We start from the raw sequence: 15,223 nt of genomic DNA on the forward strand, positions 1-15,223 counted from the left end.
GAGTATAGTTGATTTACGTTGCGTTAGTTTCTGCTATACAGCAAAGTTTATCAGCTATACATGTATCTGCCCATTTTTAATTGGATTGTTTTTTGTTTTTGAGCTGTATGAGTTCTTTATGTATTTTGGATATCGACCCTTTATCAGATATATGACTAGCAAGCATCTTCTCATGTTCAGTAGCATGCCTTTTATTCTGTTGATGGTTTCCTTCGCTGTGTAGAGCTTTTTAGTTTGACGTAGTTTCATTTGTTTATTTTTGCTTTTGTGCTCATTGCCTTTGGAGTCAGATCAAAAAAATATCACCAAGAACAATATCAAGAAACTTACCACCTGTTTTCTTCTGGAAGTTTTATGGTTTCAGGTCTTACATTCAAGTCTTTAATCCATTTTGGGTTAATTTTTGTGCATGCTGTACACTAGTGGTCCAGTTTCATTCTTTTCAGGTCTTACATTCAAGTCTTTAATCCATTTTGGGTTAATTTTTGTGCATGCTGTACACTAGTGGTCCAGTTTCATTCTGTCACATGTGGCTGTCCAGTGTTCCCAATACTATGTGTTGAAGAGACTGTCCTTTCCCCATTGTACATTCTTCCCTCCTTTATCATAAATTGACTGACTGTATATGCATGGGTTTATTTATGGGCTCTCTATTCTGTCCCATGACCTATGTGTCTGTTTTTATGCCAATACCATATTGTTTTGATTACTAAAGCTTTGCAATATAGTTTGAAATCAGGGAGTGTGACACCTCTTGTTTTGTTGTTCTTTCTCCAGATTGTTTTGGCTAGTCGAAATCTTCATGGTTCCACACAAATTTTAGGATGGATTGTTCCATTTCTATCAAAAATGCCCTTAGAATTTTGAAAGGGAATGCACTAAATCTGTACACTGCTTTGGGTAATATGAACATTTAATCAAAATTAAGTCTTCCAATTCATGAGCATGGAATCTTTCCATTTATTTTTGTCTTCTTCAATTTCTTTCATCAATGTCTTATGGTTTGCCATGTACAGGTCTTTCACCTCTTTGGCTAAATTTATTCCTAGAATTTTATTCTCTTTGATGCAACTGTAAATGAGATTGTTTTCATAATTTTTATTTTTGATAGTTCATTGATAGTATATAAAAACAACAGATTTCTGTATATTAATTTTGTATCCTGCAACTTTACTGAACTCATTTATTAATTCTAACAGTTTTTTTTGGCAGAGTCTTTATAGTTTTCCATATATAAAATCATGTCATTTGCAAATATTAATAGTTTTACTTCTTCCTTTCCAATTTGGATGACTTTTATTTCTTTTTCTTGCCTAACTGCTGTGGCTAGGACTTCCAATACCATGTTGAATAGAAGTGGCAAGAGTGTGCATCCTTGTCTTCTTCCTGATTTTAAGGGAAAAGGTTTCAGCTTTTCACCATTAAGTATGATGCTAGTGGTTGGCTTGTCATATATGAACTTTACTATGTTGAGGTATGCTCCATGCATATCCACTTTGTTGAGAGTTTTCATCAAAAATGTAATGCTGCATTTCAACAAATGCTTTTTCTGCATCTGTTGAGATAATCATTGATTTCTGTCCTTCATTTTATTAATGTGGTGTATTACACTGATTGATTTGTGGGTGTTAAAATATCCTGATATCCTTGGAATAAATCCCACTTGATTATGACATATGCTCCTTTTAATGTATTATTGAATTTGGTTTGCTAATATTTTGGTGAGGATTTTTGCATCTATGTTTATCAGGGATACTGGTCCATAATTTTCTTTTCTTGTGGGGTCCTTGACTGGTTTTGGTATCAGAATAATGCTGCTCACAAAAAATAAGTTTGGAAGAGTTCCCTCCTTCTTTTTTTTAAAATTTTATTATGCAGTCTCTGCAGAGACTGTCAAAAATTGCCAGTGCCGACTATATTTCAAGTCGTCATGGAAGGGTATGGGGAAAAGTTTTCAATTAGCAATATCACACCTCGGATAAACCTCATTGGCTATGATACTGCCACTGCACAAGTCCCCCCTCTTCTGTTTTCTAAAAGAGTTTGAGAAGGATTGGTATTAAATCTTCTTTAAATATTTGGTAGAATTCACCAGTGAAGCCTGGTCCTGGACTTTTGTTTGCTGGGAGTTGATTACTGATTGAACTCCTTACTAGTAATCAGTCTATTCAGATTTTCTATTTTCTCATGATTCAGTCTTGGAAGATTGTATGTTTCTAGGAATTTATCCAGTTCTTCTAGGTTGTCCAATTTGTTGGAATATAATTTTTCATTTTCTTACGCTCCTCTGTATTTCTTTGGTATCAGTTGTAATTTCTCCTCTTTCATTTCTGATTTTATTTATTTGAGCCCTCTCTTTTTCTTAGTGAGCCTAACTAAAGGTCTGTCAATTTATCTCTTCAAAGAACCAGCTCTTCAGTTCACTGATCTTTTCTATTGTCTTTTTAGTGCCTACTTCTTCTTTTTAAATAAATTTTTATTATTTATTTATTTTTGGCTGTGTTGGGTCTTCATTGCTGCACACGGGCTTTCTCTAGTTGTGGCGAGCAGGGGCTACTCTTCATTGTGCGTGGGCTTCTCATTGCAGTAGCTTCTCTTGTTGCAAAGCACGGGCTCTAGGCACGCGGGCTTCAGTAGCTGTGGCTCACGGACTCTAGTGCACAGGGTCAGTAGTTGTGGTGCACAGGCTCAGTTGCTCTGTGGCATGTGGGATCTTCCCAGACCAGGGCTCAAACCCGTGTCCCCTACATTGGTAGGTGGATTCTTAACCACTGCACCACCAGGGAAGTCCCTTAGTGCCTATTTCTGCTCTAATTTTTACTATTGCCTTCCTTCCGCTTTGGGCTTCATTTGTTCTTTTCTAGTTCTTTTAGATTTCAGATTTTTGTTTCTTGAGGCAGGCCTGTACTGCTTTAAACACCCATCTTAGAACTGTTTTTGTTGTATTCCACAGATTTCGGTATGCTGTATTTCTACTGTCTTTTATCTCAAGGTATTTTTTATTTCTCCTTTGATATCTTCATTGCCCTATTGGTTGCTCAGTAGCATGTTGTTTAATCTCCACATATTTGTGATTTTTCCAGCTTTCTCCTTGTAATTTCTAATTTCATACCACTGTGGTTGGAATGATGCTTGATATGATTTCAATCTTTTTAAATTGATTAAGACTTGTGTTGTGGCCTAGCATATGTTCTATCCTAGAGAACAGTCCATGAGCACTTGGGAAGAATGTATTCTGTTGCTTTTGGATGGAATATTCTGTACCTATCTATTAAGTCCATCTGGTGTAACGTGTCATTTAAGGCCAATGTTTCCTTATTGATTTTCTGTCTGGATGATCTACCCATTGATATAAGTGGGGTATTAAAGTCCCCTGCTATTATTGTATTGCTGTCAATTTCTCCCTTTAGGTCTGTTAATATTTGCTTTATATATTTAGGTGCTCCTATGTTGGGTGCACAAAAATTTACAAGTGTTATATCTTTTGTTGGACTGATCCCTATATCATTATGTAATACCCATCTTTGTCTTTTATTAAAGTCTTTGTTTTAAAGTATATTTTGTCTGATATTGGTATCCCCACCTTTCTTTTAGTTTCCATTTGCATGAAATATCTTTTTCCATCCCTTCACTTTCAGTCTGTGTGTGTCCCTACATCTGAGGTAAGCCTCTTGTATACAGTACATAGATGAGTCTTGTTTTTTTACCCATGCAGCCATTCTATGTCTTTTGATTGGAGAATTTGGTCCATTTACCTTTAAAGTAATTACTGATATGTATGTACTTATTGCCAACTTGTTAATTGTTTTCTGGCTGTTTGTAGGTCCTCTCTGGGGAAATACTTTAATGTTCCTCCTCCTGCTTTCAGGCCATCAAAATCTTATCTAGAGTTTCAGGCCAGCTCACCCCCTACCTCTTAAACGAGACCATCTCTGAGGGCTTTTACCCCCAATTAGGTCTTTCTTTTGAGGTCTGATGGCACATTCTGTACTGCAATATATAGTTCCTAAGAATACTCCTGATGTTATTATTTTCTAATTATTTCACAAATCTTAGCCTCTTGTCCCAACTTGTAAGTTCCTGAGGTACAGAAAGTACACATTTTAACTTTTTCTTTAATTGGTACATTGCCTAATGCAATGTGGAACATAAAAGTGATTCTTTTAAGTGATAGGGTGGATAGTATAAATTATTCAAAGAACTGACCTGATATTCTCAGGTTTTTACGTGTCAACAATTAGACTGGAATGATGTACATGCCCAATTAAAAACTTTTTTTCTGGAATATTGCTTAAGATATTAAAAAATAATAATTTTTAAAAACATTTCAACATTTACTTTAACCTCAGAAAAACAATAATTCTCCTGCCTACATGGTGAATTAGCACTGCTGCTCCTTGCCCAAAACCAACCTGGAAAACTCAGAGGAGGAAAACATGGAATCCAAGAAATCATCACCATCACACCAACAAAAAGCAAGCGAAACAGGACACTAAATTGTTTTAAATTGATAACTTACTTTTTTGTATACTGGGAGAGTGGCAAGAGGGCATGTGTGTAGATATAGGGTATTGTCAATTAACTTAAGTCCCAAAATATATAAAGTAAAAACTGAACAGAAATCTAAGGAAAAACAGACAAGTCCAAAACTATAATAGGGGATTTTAACATATGCCTCTCAGTAATTAAGAGACCAAAAAAATTAGTATGAATATATATGGATTCGCACAACTGGCCAAAAAACACCATTTAGAATATTTTTTCAAGCATCAAAGGAATATTTATTAAAAACTACTGGACCACACAGTTAATCTCAACACATTTTTTAAAGACATGAAACAATACAATGCATCATCTTGGAACACAAAGACATCATGTTAAAAATCAGTAACAAAAAGGAAACAAAAAACCCCTATATGTTTAAAAAATTAAGTTCTAAATAACCCACAGATCAAAGAAGAAATCATAACAGAAATTATAAAATATTTTGAACTGAATAAAAAGTACTACTTACCAAAAACTTGTGAGATAAGCACAGCTATAGCAGTGCTCAGAGGAAAATGTATAGCTTTAAACACATTAGAAAAGAGAAAGGGCTTTTGAAAACAGCTATGCATTCATCTCAAAAAGTAAGAAAAATAACAAAATAAACCCAAAGAAAGCAGAATGAAGAAAACACTAATTTGTCAGGACAGAAAGTAATGAATGAGAAACAAACTTAACCCACTAAATCTTGGGACTGTCAGACTTTTATATTTTTTTCAATCTGGATAATTACAGTGAAAGAAAAGGAAAATCACAGGCCAATCTCACTGATGATAAAAAAAAAGAAAAACTCCTTAACACTTAAAACAAAAATCCTTAATGAAATTTTAGTAAACCAAATGCAATGGAACATAAAAAGAAGAATACTCTATACCTATATTGTGTTTATATCATTTATGTGAAGTGATCATTACTGATTTTCTAAAGTTAAATTGATCTTTACTGGTATGAATATAGTTCATGCATGACTTTCAAAAAATAAAACACAACAACAAGCAAAACCTCAAACCAAGACCAGAAAAGAACTTCCTTAGCTTGAAAACAGATATCTACCAAAAACCTACAGGAAATATTATTTTAATGATGACATATTAAAAGTTTTTCCAGTGAAATAGGGAATAAGATAATAATGTTGACAACATCAGTTCTGTGCACCTGATGGCCAGATAAAAAAACTGATGGGAGAGGAGAAGAGGGGAGAGAAGGGAAGGGGAGAAAAGAAAACAAAAGAAAAAAAAAAAGAGAAAAGAAAAGAAAAGGACTTCCCTGGTGGCACAGTGGTTGGGAGTCCGCCTGCTGATGCAGGGGACATGGGTTCGAGCCCTGGCCCAGGAGGATCCCACATGCTGTGGAGCAACTAAGCCCACGTGCCACAACTACTGAGCCTGTGCGCCACAACTGCTACTGAGGTGCGCCATGGCTACTGAGGCCTGCGCACCTGCAGCCTGTGCTCTGCGATGGGAGAGGCCACTGCAGAGAGAGGCCTGCGCACTGCAGTGGGGGGGTGTCCCCGCTCGCCACAGCTGGAGAAAGCCTGTGCACAGCAGCGGAGACTCAACGCAGCCAAAATTAAATAAATAAAAAATAAATTAAAAATTTAAAAAAGGAAAGAAGAAAGGTCTAACAGATAAAGTACCCCATTTCTAAGAGTATTTTCTCTTAGATTTAGTAAATACAATCAAGGTGGTATTCTTCATGATAAAAGTTAGTTTGAGATTAAAGCAGAAGAGTTGAATCATTCAAGTGGGGAAAATAAGGTGAAAGGTAGTATAGCAGCAGCAGGCAGGTGAGAGGCAGAAGAGCTGTAGCAGCATCCCCAATTTCCAGGCAAATTATGAAAAAGTCCCACTATCAAAAAAGTGGATTTGAACAAGCCAGAGTTAAGAATAAAATCAGATTTGGGACTTATGCTTTAAGTGAATAAGAAAAGGCAACACAGGGACTTCCCTGGTGGCACAGTGGTTGGGACTCCACGCTCCCAGTTCGGGGGGTGGCCCTGGTTCGATCCCTGGTCAGGGAGCTAGATCCCACATGCATGTTGCAACTAAGGAGCCGGGTCTATCAAATTAATTAATTAATTAAAAAAAAAAAGGCAGGACTTCCCTGATGGCGCAGTGGTTGAGAGTCCGCCTGCCGATGCAGGGGACACGGGTTCATGCCTTGGTCTAGGAGGATTCCACATGCCGTGGAGCGGCTGGGCCCGTGAGCCATGGCTGCTGAGCCTGTGCTCCGCAACGGGAGAGGCCACAACAGTGAGAGGCCTGTATACCGCAAAAAAAAAAAAAAAAAAAAAAGGCAGCAAAAAATGTGAAAAGAACACTAGAAAACAAGATACCTACATGACTTGGTGAAGTCACCAGACTCTCTAGAACTAATTCTCTCATCCACATAGTGAAGAAACTGAACTTGATGGTCTTTCTAAAATTCTACTGAGCTCTAAAATTCTAATTCAAAGCACTCCAGCACTTAAGCTAAAGAATCAAAGTTTTTAATGTTATGTGTGTATTAAATCATTTTGAGGCTAAGTTACATGTTATATCTCATATGACACTAAGATATTATCTTAAAGTAACTAAATACATAATTCTGTGCCCATTCCCCAAGGAGGCAGTAAAACACAGAGGCTAAAAGCTTGGGCTCTGCAATTTCACTGCCTGGGTTTGAACACAACTTGACCATTTACTAACTATGAGATCTCATGAAAGTCACACAAATATTTTTTGCCTTCATTTCCTCAACTACAAAATAGAGATTATAAGAGCAATTATCCTAAAATAGGACTGCTGTAAGAAATAAAGGTAACTCTTAGAAAGGAGTTACCATAATGTCTGGCTCATAGAAAGTGCTTAACAAATTTATCCTTAAGCAGGATTCTAGATACACAAGGGAAAAACAGGTGCCCAAAATTAAAGAAAATGTGGAGGAAAAGGAATTAAAATTGAAAAGAAAGGTACTCTGCCATTGTTTAATTTCATTATTTTCTACTGCAGCTAAATCTAAAATACACTGGTACAGTAATAGAAAAATTACTAAAACTCCAGGCCTAGTTCTGTAATGAGCTGTGTGATCATGAGGGGTAAACATCCTTTTGAAGTTTCAAACTTCTTTATCAGGACCATGGGCAGGTTTGTGAGAATTTTAAAAAGATAATGTATGTATAAAAGTACCTGGAAGTACTATACAGTATACATAAATATAAGGTGCTGGCAAGTCTACCGAAAATCACCTGACATTCCCCTTCCTTGCTAGATGAGTTTCAAATAATTATAAAACTGCAAAATCATTTTGGTTGTATCCTTTGTTTTTTTTTTAGCAAGTAAGCTCATTAGCAGAAATTATTAAACCATGTAATCCATCGTCAGACTAAGTCATATGAAAGCAGAAATGGGTTTAATCTACAACACGGCAATAAGGAGCTAATTCTTCACTGTGTTTTTCTCCTTTAAAATTTATACAAGAAACCTGAAATCTATGTAAATCAAGAAACATCTTACACATTTTCAGAAAACAAGTGTCAAGATAAAATTTTTCCTTATACACCCTTACTCTCTTTAGTCTCAGGTACCTAATACCAAAACTGATACTTTAAAATGTGAGCTGAACTACTTACTTCACCAGATGCATTTAATTCACCCTTCTACCTTACCTGTTTCATTGCTTGCTTCTTAGCAGCTTCTCTCTGAAGGCTTTCACTCACGGAGGTCTATAAAACAGGAAAATGCTGTCACTGTTTCAACCAATTTAAAACTTCTTTTCCAGTATTCTGGTTGGCAACTAGTCCCTTACTTACGGTTAAAAACAGAAAGATATTAAAAAAAACAAAACAAAAAAACAAAAAAAAACCCAGAAAGATAATATTATGAATTAAATTAACATTTTCAAGGTCTTCACCCTAAACTTTAGGAAACAAATGAATCTTCATTATAAATCATCAGGGTGTAAGAGAAAATAAAATGGTACAGGACAAGATGAGGTAACATGGGTTTTCAGTCCCAGCTTCACCACTAAGTTGTTCAACTTCTACGGACTTCAATTTGCTTTGTGTACATATGTGAATGTGCGCGTGTTGAGTGGGGGAAAATTGGTCCCTTCCAATACTAAAATGGTATGATTCCCAGCAACAAAAAGCACATTATTTTAATATTCACCACTGAATATAGTATATCAAACTCTTAGTACATGCTGAAGGCTCAGCGACAGCCAGGACTATCTGTCATTATTATCATTCAATAAATATGTACTGAAAAGCCTACCATAACAGGCATTGTTCTAGCTCCTGAAGACAGCAGAAAAACAAGAACAGTCTCTGTGCTTGAGAGATAAATGGTCTGAAAGGGAAGACAGATAACTAAAAGAGATAATCACAATATAAATGTGATAGGCAATATAACAAAGGGATTAAAAAAAGGGCTGCAGGAGAACAGAGCAGGAGACTAAATGTATAAGGAATCAAGAAAGCCTTCCCGGGCTTCCCTGGTGGCGCAGTGGTTGAGAGTCCGCCTGCCAATGCAGGGGACACAGGTTCGTGCCCCGGTCCGGGAAGATCCCACATGCCGCGGAGCGACTGGGCCCGTGAGCCATGGCCGCTGAGCCTGCGCGTCCGGAGCCTGTGCTCCGCAACGGCAGAGGCCACAACAGTGAGAGGCCCGCGTACTGAAGAAAAAAAAAAAGAAAGCCTTCCCAAAAGAAATATGACATTAGACCTCAATCAAAAGGAATTTCAGAGAAGACAAGAAGAGTACAGAAAGTAGTAACCACATGGGCGAAAATAAAGACTTGCAGCTAAGAAAAGAAATATAATTAGAACGCTTAGGAAAAACTGTTCCCTTAAAAGTATAAGGCCTTGTAAATATACTAACCAACAATGAAATGTACACACTAAAAGGGTGCATTTTATGGTGTGTAAATTATATCTTAAAAAAAAGACTACTAATGAATTATAGTTCTCTAGCCTATTGACATTTGCTGTTTCCAGCTATGCAGTATCAACTGGTGCATCCTTTGTTTTCCATGGCAACAAACAGAACAAAATAAACCTATTTCTAGTTTTCTATGACCATGCAGATGAATAAAGTTAATACACAAAGGCCAGACAATAATAATGTAACACTTACTTAATAAATTAAAAGAAGTGTACAGGCAGAGACTAAGTTTACTTTAGGTTATAGTAAATTGACTCCAACTAAAGGAAGAGATGTTGATAACAAGAATAATAATAGTAGCTAACATCTATAGAGCAGGTGCTATTATGCTAAGTTTATTACTTGTGTATTACATGTATTACTCATTTAATTCAAATGTCCCTGTTATGTAATGACACATTTTTCACGCATTAGAATATAAATTTTAAACATGAAAATATTAAATATTCTAGCAAGTATATCTCATGAAATTCTAATGCATTTTGTTTGTTTTTTCACGGCTTGTGGGATTTTCGTTCCCCTAGCAGGGATCAAGCCCAGGCCCCAGCAGTGAAAGCACCAAGCTCTAACCACTGGACCACCAGTGAATTCCCTCCAATGCATTTTTATGTCTCAGTCTTTCTAATTAGTGTATACTAAATATATTTTTCTTGATCATTGAGTCAGTAATGTCCTCAGGATTAACTAAAAGAGTACATCCCAAATGCTGAACTTTCACTTATTTTTATTACTTTTTCCCACCTCTCCTCCAGTCAGTCACAGTTCACAGGCTGTTACTTTCAAACTGGTTGCTTCAACCTGAACTACTGAACTTGAAAAAACAAAACACAAGCCTGTGACTTTTTAGACTTTTATATAATACAGATAAGGCAGACTGGGAAGGGCCTTCCAATGTAAAGTGATATATACTTTGAAATATCTCAAGAGACTTTGTTTTCATGCTTATAGCTGTTTAGAAGGATGAAGTCTGGCCTTTGAAAAACATCAGTTGTTATTACTTATGGGGTTGATAACATATGGAGACAGTAATTTTACAGATCCTATCCACCAACTTATATCCCTGGAATTCCAAGAGCATCAGTGGATGAAGAGGTAACTCTGAACCTACGCTGAAAAACTCAGGGAGGACTGTCTCCTTCTGAAGTTCATGTCTCAGTTTTCTAGCTAAAGGAACTCTAACAATGATTATTAGTGGTGATGGCTAAAATGTCAACAACCTGTTTAAATACATATACACAAAAAACTAAAAATGAAAATAGTAGCAATAAAACTTTTGTTTCAGTAATAGTGATCCTATATAAAAATCAGTAAATGTATTAAATGACATTTTAATCCTTATCTTCTACATAACAAACATAAGAAACTATAGTCTAGATTCATACTGGAGACAAAATAACTGGTAAAATTAAACACAAGAGCAATAAGATTTTATATTTTAAAGGTCAAGTCTTTCTAAGTTTTAAGAGATATCCTTAAATTAAAATACCAATACAAATGTTAAGACAACTTTTAATTTAGTCTGGTTTCCATGAAAAAGGATATGCAAGAGAAGATAAAAATGAGAAAAGCAGGTTGTCCTGCATAAGTCAGGGAAGGTTTCACCTTATTGAACTCAGCAAGAGAAGAAACAGATTTCATACATGTGCCCTATGAATAAAACAAAACTAAAATATGTAATAACTGCCAACATGTCAGCCTCTAACTTTAGAGTTCCTGTACTGCATGGCATAAGGGGGAAGTACAGAATGACGGTCAAAAGTGTAGGCTCAGGAATCTGACTGCCTTTCAAACTATTCCCTCTCTCTTACTAGCTGTATTATTTCAGATATGTTACTCATCTATATAATAGTACCTATCTCACAAGGTTGTTTTGAGGATTAAATGAGATAACATGTAAAAAGTACTTGGCAAGTATCTGGCTTATGCAAGTGCTCAGTAAAGGTTAGCTATCATTACTACCATTATTATTACTATGCTCATATTTAAGAACATTTTGGGCTGAAGAAATGTTTATATTTAAACAAATTAAAATTAAGTTATGTGAAAACAGTAGTTATAAGTTTTTTTCCCTTGGAGTATTACAGTTAAACCAAAGTGTTCACCAGAAAAGCATGTACACTATGTTCCACTTTATAGTATATTTATCAGTGTGTTTAATAAACATAAGATTGGCTTACTTGAAGATGGACAATATGATTCAATTTGCATCTACTGAAATAGAAGAGTCTATCCTGTTGAATATTTAAAAGGCTGTACATGTTTTCTTTTGTGTGTTAAGATTCCTTAACGTTTCATACTTAGTACACCAAAACACAGGAAAATAGAGGATGCAAACATTTGAATCCTTTACTAGGCATGGGAGCTATGGCAGAGCTAGAAATGGGTTTTCTAGAACTAAGAGTGGTTTTACAAGCAACTATAAATGAAAATACATTGCCCCAAAGCATGAGATTAGAAAGAACTCTTCTTTTTGAGAGAGTCCTCTGCTGTGCTGCTATAATAATCATTGGATGATGGGAGCTGATAGCAAGGAATGACCAAATGAATGGACATCCTCCTTTAATAACTGCCCCGTTTGGGGTGGGAGTTCTTGTTAAAGAAGTATATTTTTTTAAACTTTATTTTGAAATAATTATACACTCACTGGAAGTTGCAAAGAAATGTACAAGAAGGTCCTTCACCCAGCACACCCCCAATGTGAGCATCTTGCATAACTGGAGTAAAATACCAACACCAGGAAATAGACTTTGGTATAAACCACAAAGTTTATTCAGATTTCACCCATTTTACATGCAAAATTTGTGTATGTGTATAGCTCTATGCTATTTTATGACATGTTTCGTGTAACTGTCACCACAATCAAGATACTCAACTGTAACATCACCACAATATTCCTTAGTGCTACCCTTTTATAACCCTTTTATACCCTTTTATAGCCTCCCCTCCCCGCTCCCAACTTTAATCACTGGCAACCACTAATCTGTTCTGTATCTCTATAATTATGTTACTTCAAGAACGTAACATGTTAAATAAATGGAATCATTTTGAGACTAGCTTTTTTTCACTCAGCATTATTTTAATGGAATGTATTTTGCTTAGTACACATATTACAAAACACTTCAGTTCTTGCCACAAAATATTCCAGCCTGCAAGTGACCTAAGGAAATATAGCTGTTAAAAACTGATGATGGGGGCTTCCCTCGTGGCGCAGCGGTTAAGAATCCACCTGCCAATGCAGGGGACACAGGTTTGATCCCTGCTCCGGGAAGACCCCACATGCTGCGGAGCAACTAAGCCTGTGCGCCACAACTACTGAGCCTGTGCTCTAGAGCCTGCGAGCCGCAGCTACTGAGCCCACGTGCCACAACTACTGAAGCCTGCACGCCTAGAACCCATGCTCTGCAACAAGAGAAGCCACCGCAATGAAGAGTAGCCCCTGCCCGCTGCAAATGGAGAAAGCCTGCGCACAGTAACGAAGACCCAATGCAGCCAAAGATAAATAAATAAATATTTAAAAAATAAAAGAAAAAAAACCTGATGATGGAGGTTGAATGTGACCAAACCACAACACTGTCATTAACTGATTAGTTTCCAAATTAGCAGGTAGGCAATTATCTTAATTCTATGTCTGAGGACCACTTCACAGAGCAATAAGAGTATTCATTAATGGTGCCTTCTAATAAAATGACAAATTATGATCAGTTTTAAATTTAGGAAGACAAAGGGGCTTTATCTTAAATTTTAAAAAAATTCAATTTATAAATTGGGTCAAATACAAACTTTTTTTTGGGGGGGGGAGTCACACACAGCATGCGGGATCTTAGCTTGCGTCCCCTGCAGTGGAAGTACGGAGTCTTAACCACTGGACCACCAAAGAAGTCCTGAAGTGCAAACATTCTGACTGTCCTAAAAGCACAAAAACTACTGTATTACACTGGTGTTTCAAAATATTTAGGTTCTGTACCAAAAATCTCAGGGAAATATCCTTTAAAAAACCTGTAGTAGTTCCTTGAAAATGTTTGAACTTAATTGAACAAACATGTTCGGAGCACCCAGTATGTGTATAGCACTAAAAGTGGAGGAGGAGCCATATTTGGTCAACATCTTAATTTTTTATGTCTAATATAAGAGTTGGTACACTCACATTAGCTTTAATTCCAAATAAAAAATGAACATGAACAAAAAGAATATAAAAACCTCATCCATTTTATATATACAACAATTCTCTTTCTCTCTCTCTACACACACACACACACACACAATTATAAAGGGTAAAGATGTGATCATCAAGTATAAGCACCATGATTGCAGAATTAAGGAGAACACTGCAACTGGATTTTCTTAGTCTTTATTACCTCCATTGTTCTTGTAGAGAATAAAAACTATTTACTAGTGTTTTGTTTCATTAAATTGCAGTCAGATATGACATGACTAAATGGGAGACTGTTTTAAAAACCTTTGCAGGGCTTCCCTGGTGGCGCAGTGGTTGAGAGTCCGCCTGCCGAGGCAGGGGACACGGGTTCGTGCCCCGGTCCGGGAAGATCCCACATGCTACGAAGCAGCTGGGCCCGTGAGCCATGGCCGCTGAGCCTGCGCGTCCGGAGCCTGTGCCCCGCAACGGGAGAGGCCACAACAGTGAGAGGCCCGCGTACTGGGAAAAAAAAAATAAAAAAACCTTTGCAGTTAGCTCAGATAAATGGAAAAGAAAGCACATGGTTGTGCAACACCTTTCTTCCATCACTACTGGGTTGCCTCCTGAGCTGTGGTAACAATCAGAAGAGAAATGGCTCTGTATATATTACTGGAACTCCTTCATCAATACACAAAATATAGTTTAATGACACTGGGGAAAAATTACAGATACTGGACCATTATTTATATTATTAAATTATCTTTTTTCAGTCATAAACTTTTTTTAATTAAATGAAAATTCAGAAAAGGGTTTTTTTTTTTTTTTAACAGAAACTAATCTGTTATTCCATAACTAATAAACCACAAAGGGAAAAAAAAATTACCTATGGGCTTATTTCTGAAAAAAGAGGTTTACCTATCCACTTATCCAAAACAGATCTCAGTTACAAGAAAAAACAGTTCAAGAATCAATCCTTCCTTGGGCTTCCTTGGTGGCGCAGTGGTTAAGAATCTGCCTGCCAATGCAAGGGACACAGGTTCGTGCCCTCTCCCAGGAAGATCCCACATGCCGCGGAGTAACTAAGCCCATACGCCACAACTACTGAGCCTGAGCTCTAGAGCCCGCAAGCCACAACTACTGAGCCCATGTGCCACAACTAGTGAAACCTGCACACCTAGAGTCCATGATCCGCAACAAGAGAAGCCACGACAGAAGCCTGCGCACCACAACGAAGAGTAGCCCCCGCTGACCCAACTAGAGAAAGCCCGCGCATAGCAACGAAGACCCAACACAGCCAAAAAGGATAAAAATAATTAATTTATTTATTTATATAAAAAAAGAATCAATCCTTCCTCAAATGTCTTATGGCTACAATCTTCTGTTGTGCTCTTCGAACTTAGAAATGAAAAATTCCTGTTATTTTTTCTTTAAACCTAGCAACAGATCATTTATTAAAGGTCCTACAACACAGTCATCTGTATTATGGGCTTTATTTGTCCACATTCACATGACTCTTCTAAGTACAAAGTCTGTTTAAGAGTTGTGAAAAATACAGAAAATTTTTAGTATATAAACTCAGACAGAAAAAGATGTGGCTCTGAACAGAAAATTTAGAAATGAGAAA

At 36.7% G+C, this 15,223-nt stretch overlaps 1 protein-coding gene and 1 non-coding gene across 4 annotated transcripts in view; both read right to left on the bottom strand.

The window, feature by feature from the left end:
- The window catches only part of NSRP1 (nuclear speckle splicing regulatory protein 1), a 66,598-nt gene that overhangs the window by 8,079 nt on the left and 43,296 nt on the right, over nucleotides 1–15,223 (bottom strand). For all 3 annotated transcript variants that reach the window (XM_067715452.1, XM_067715454.1, XM_067715453.1), the window contains one exon: nucleotides 8,192–8,248. In XM_067715452.1, coding sequence (XP_067571553.1) covers nucleotides 8,192–8,248 — 57 coding nt within the window. The remainder of the gene's footprint in view (nucleotides 1–8,191; nucleotides 8,249–15,223) is intronic.
- Nucleotides 1,879–2,018, bottom strand: LOC137213691 (U4 spliceosomal RNA). Its single transcript, XR_010938316.1, has one exon. It is a non-coding gene; the product is annotated as a U4 spliceosomal RNA (small nuclear RNA).

Source organism: Pseudorca crassidens, chromosome 19 (genome assembly GCF_039906515.1).
Source record: "Pseudorca crassidens isolate mPseCra1 chromosome 19, mPseCra1.hap1, whole genome shotgun sequence".
NCBI lineage: Eukaryota > Metazoa > Chordata > Mammalia > Artiodactyla > Delphinidae > Pseudorca > Pseudorca crassidens.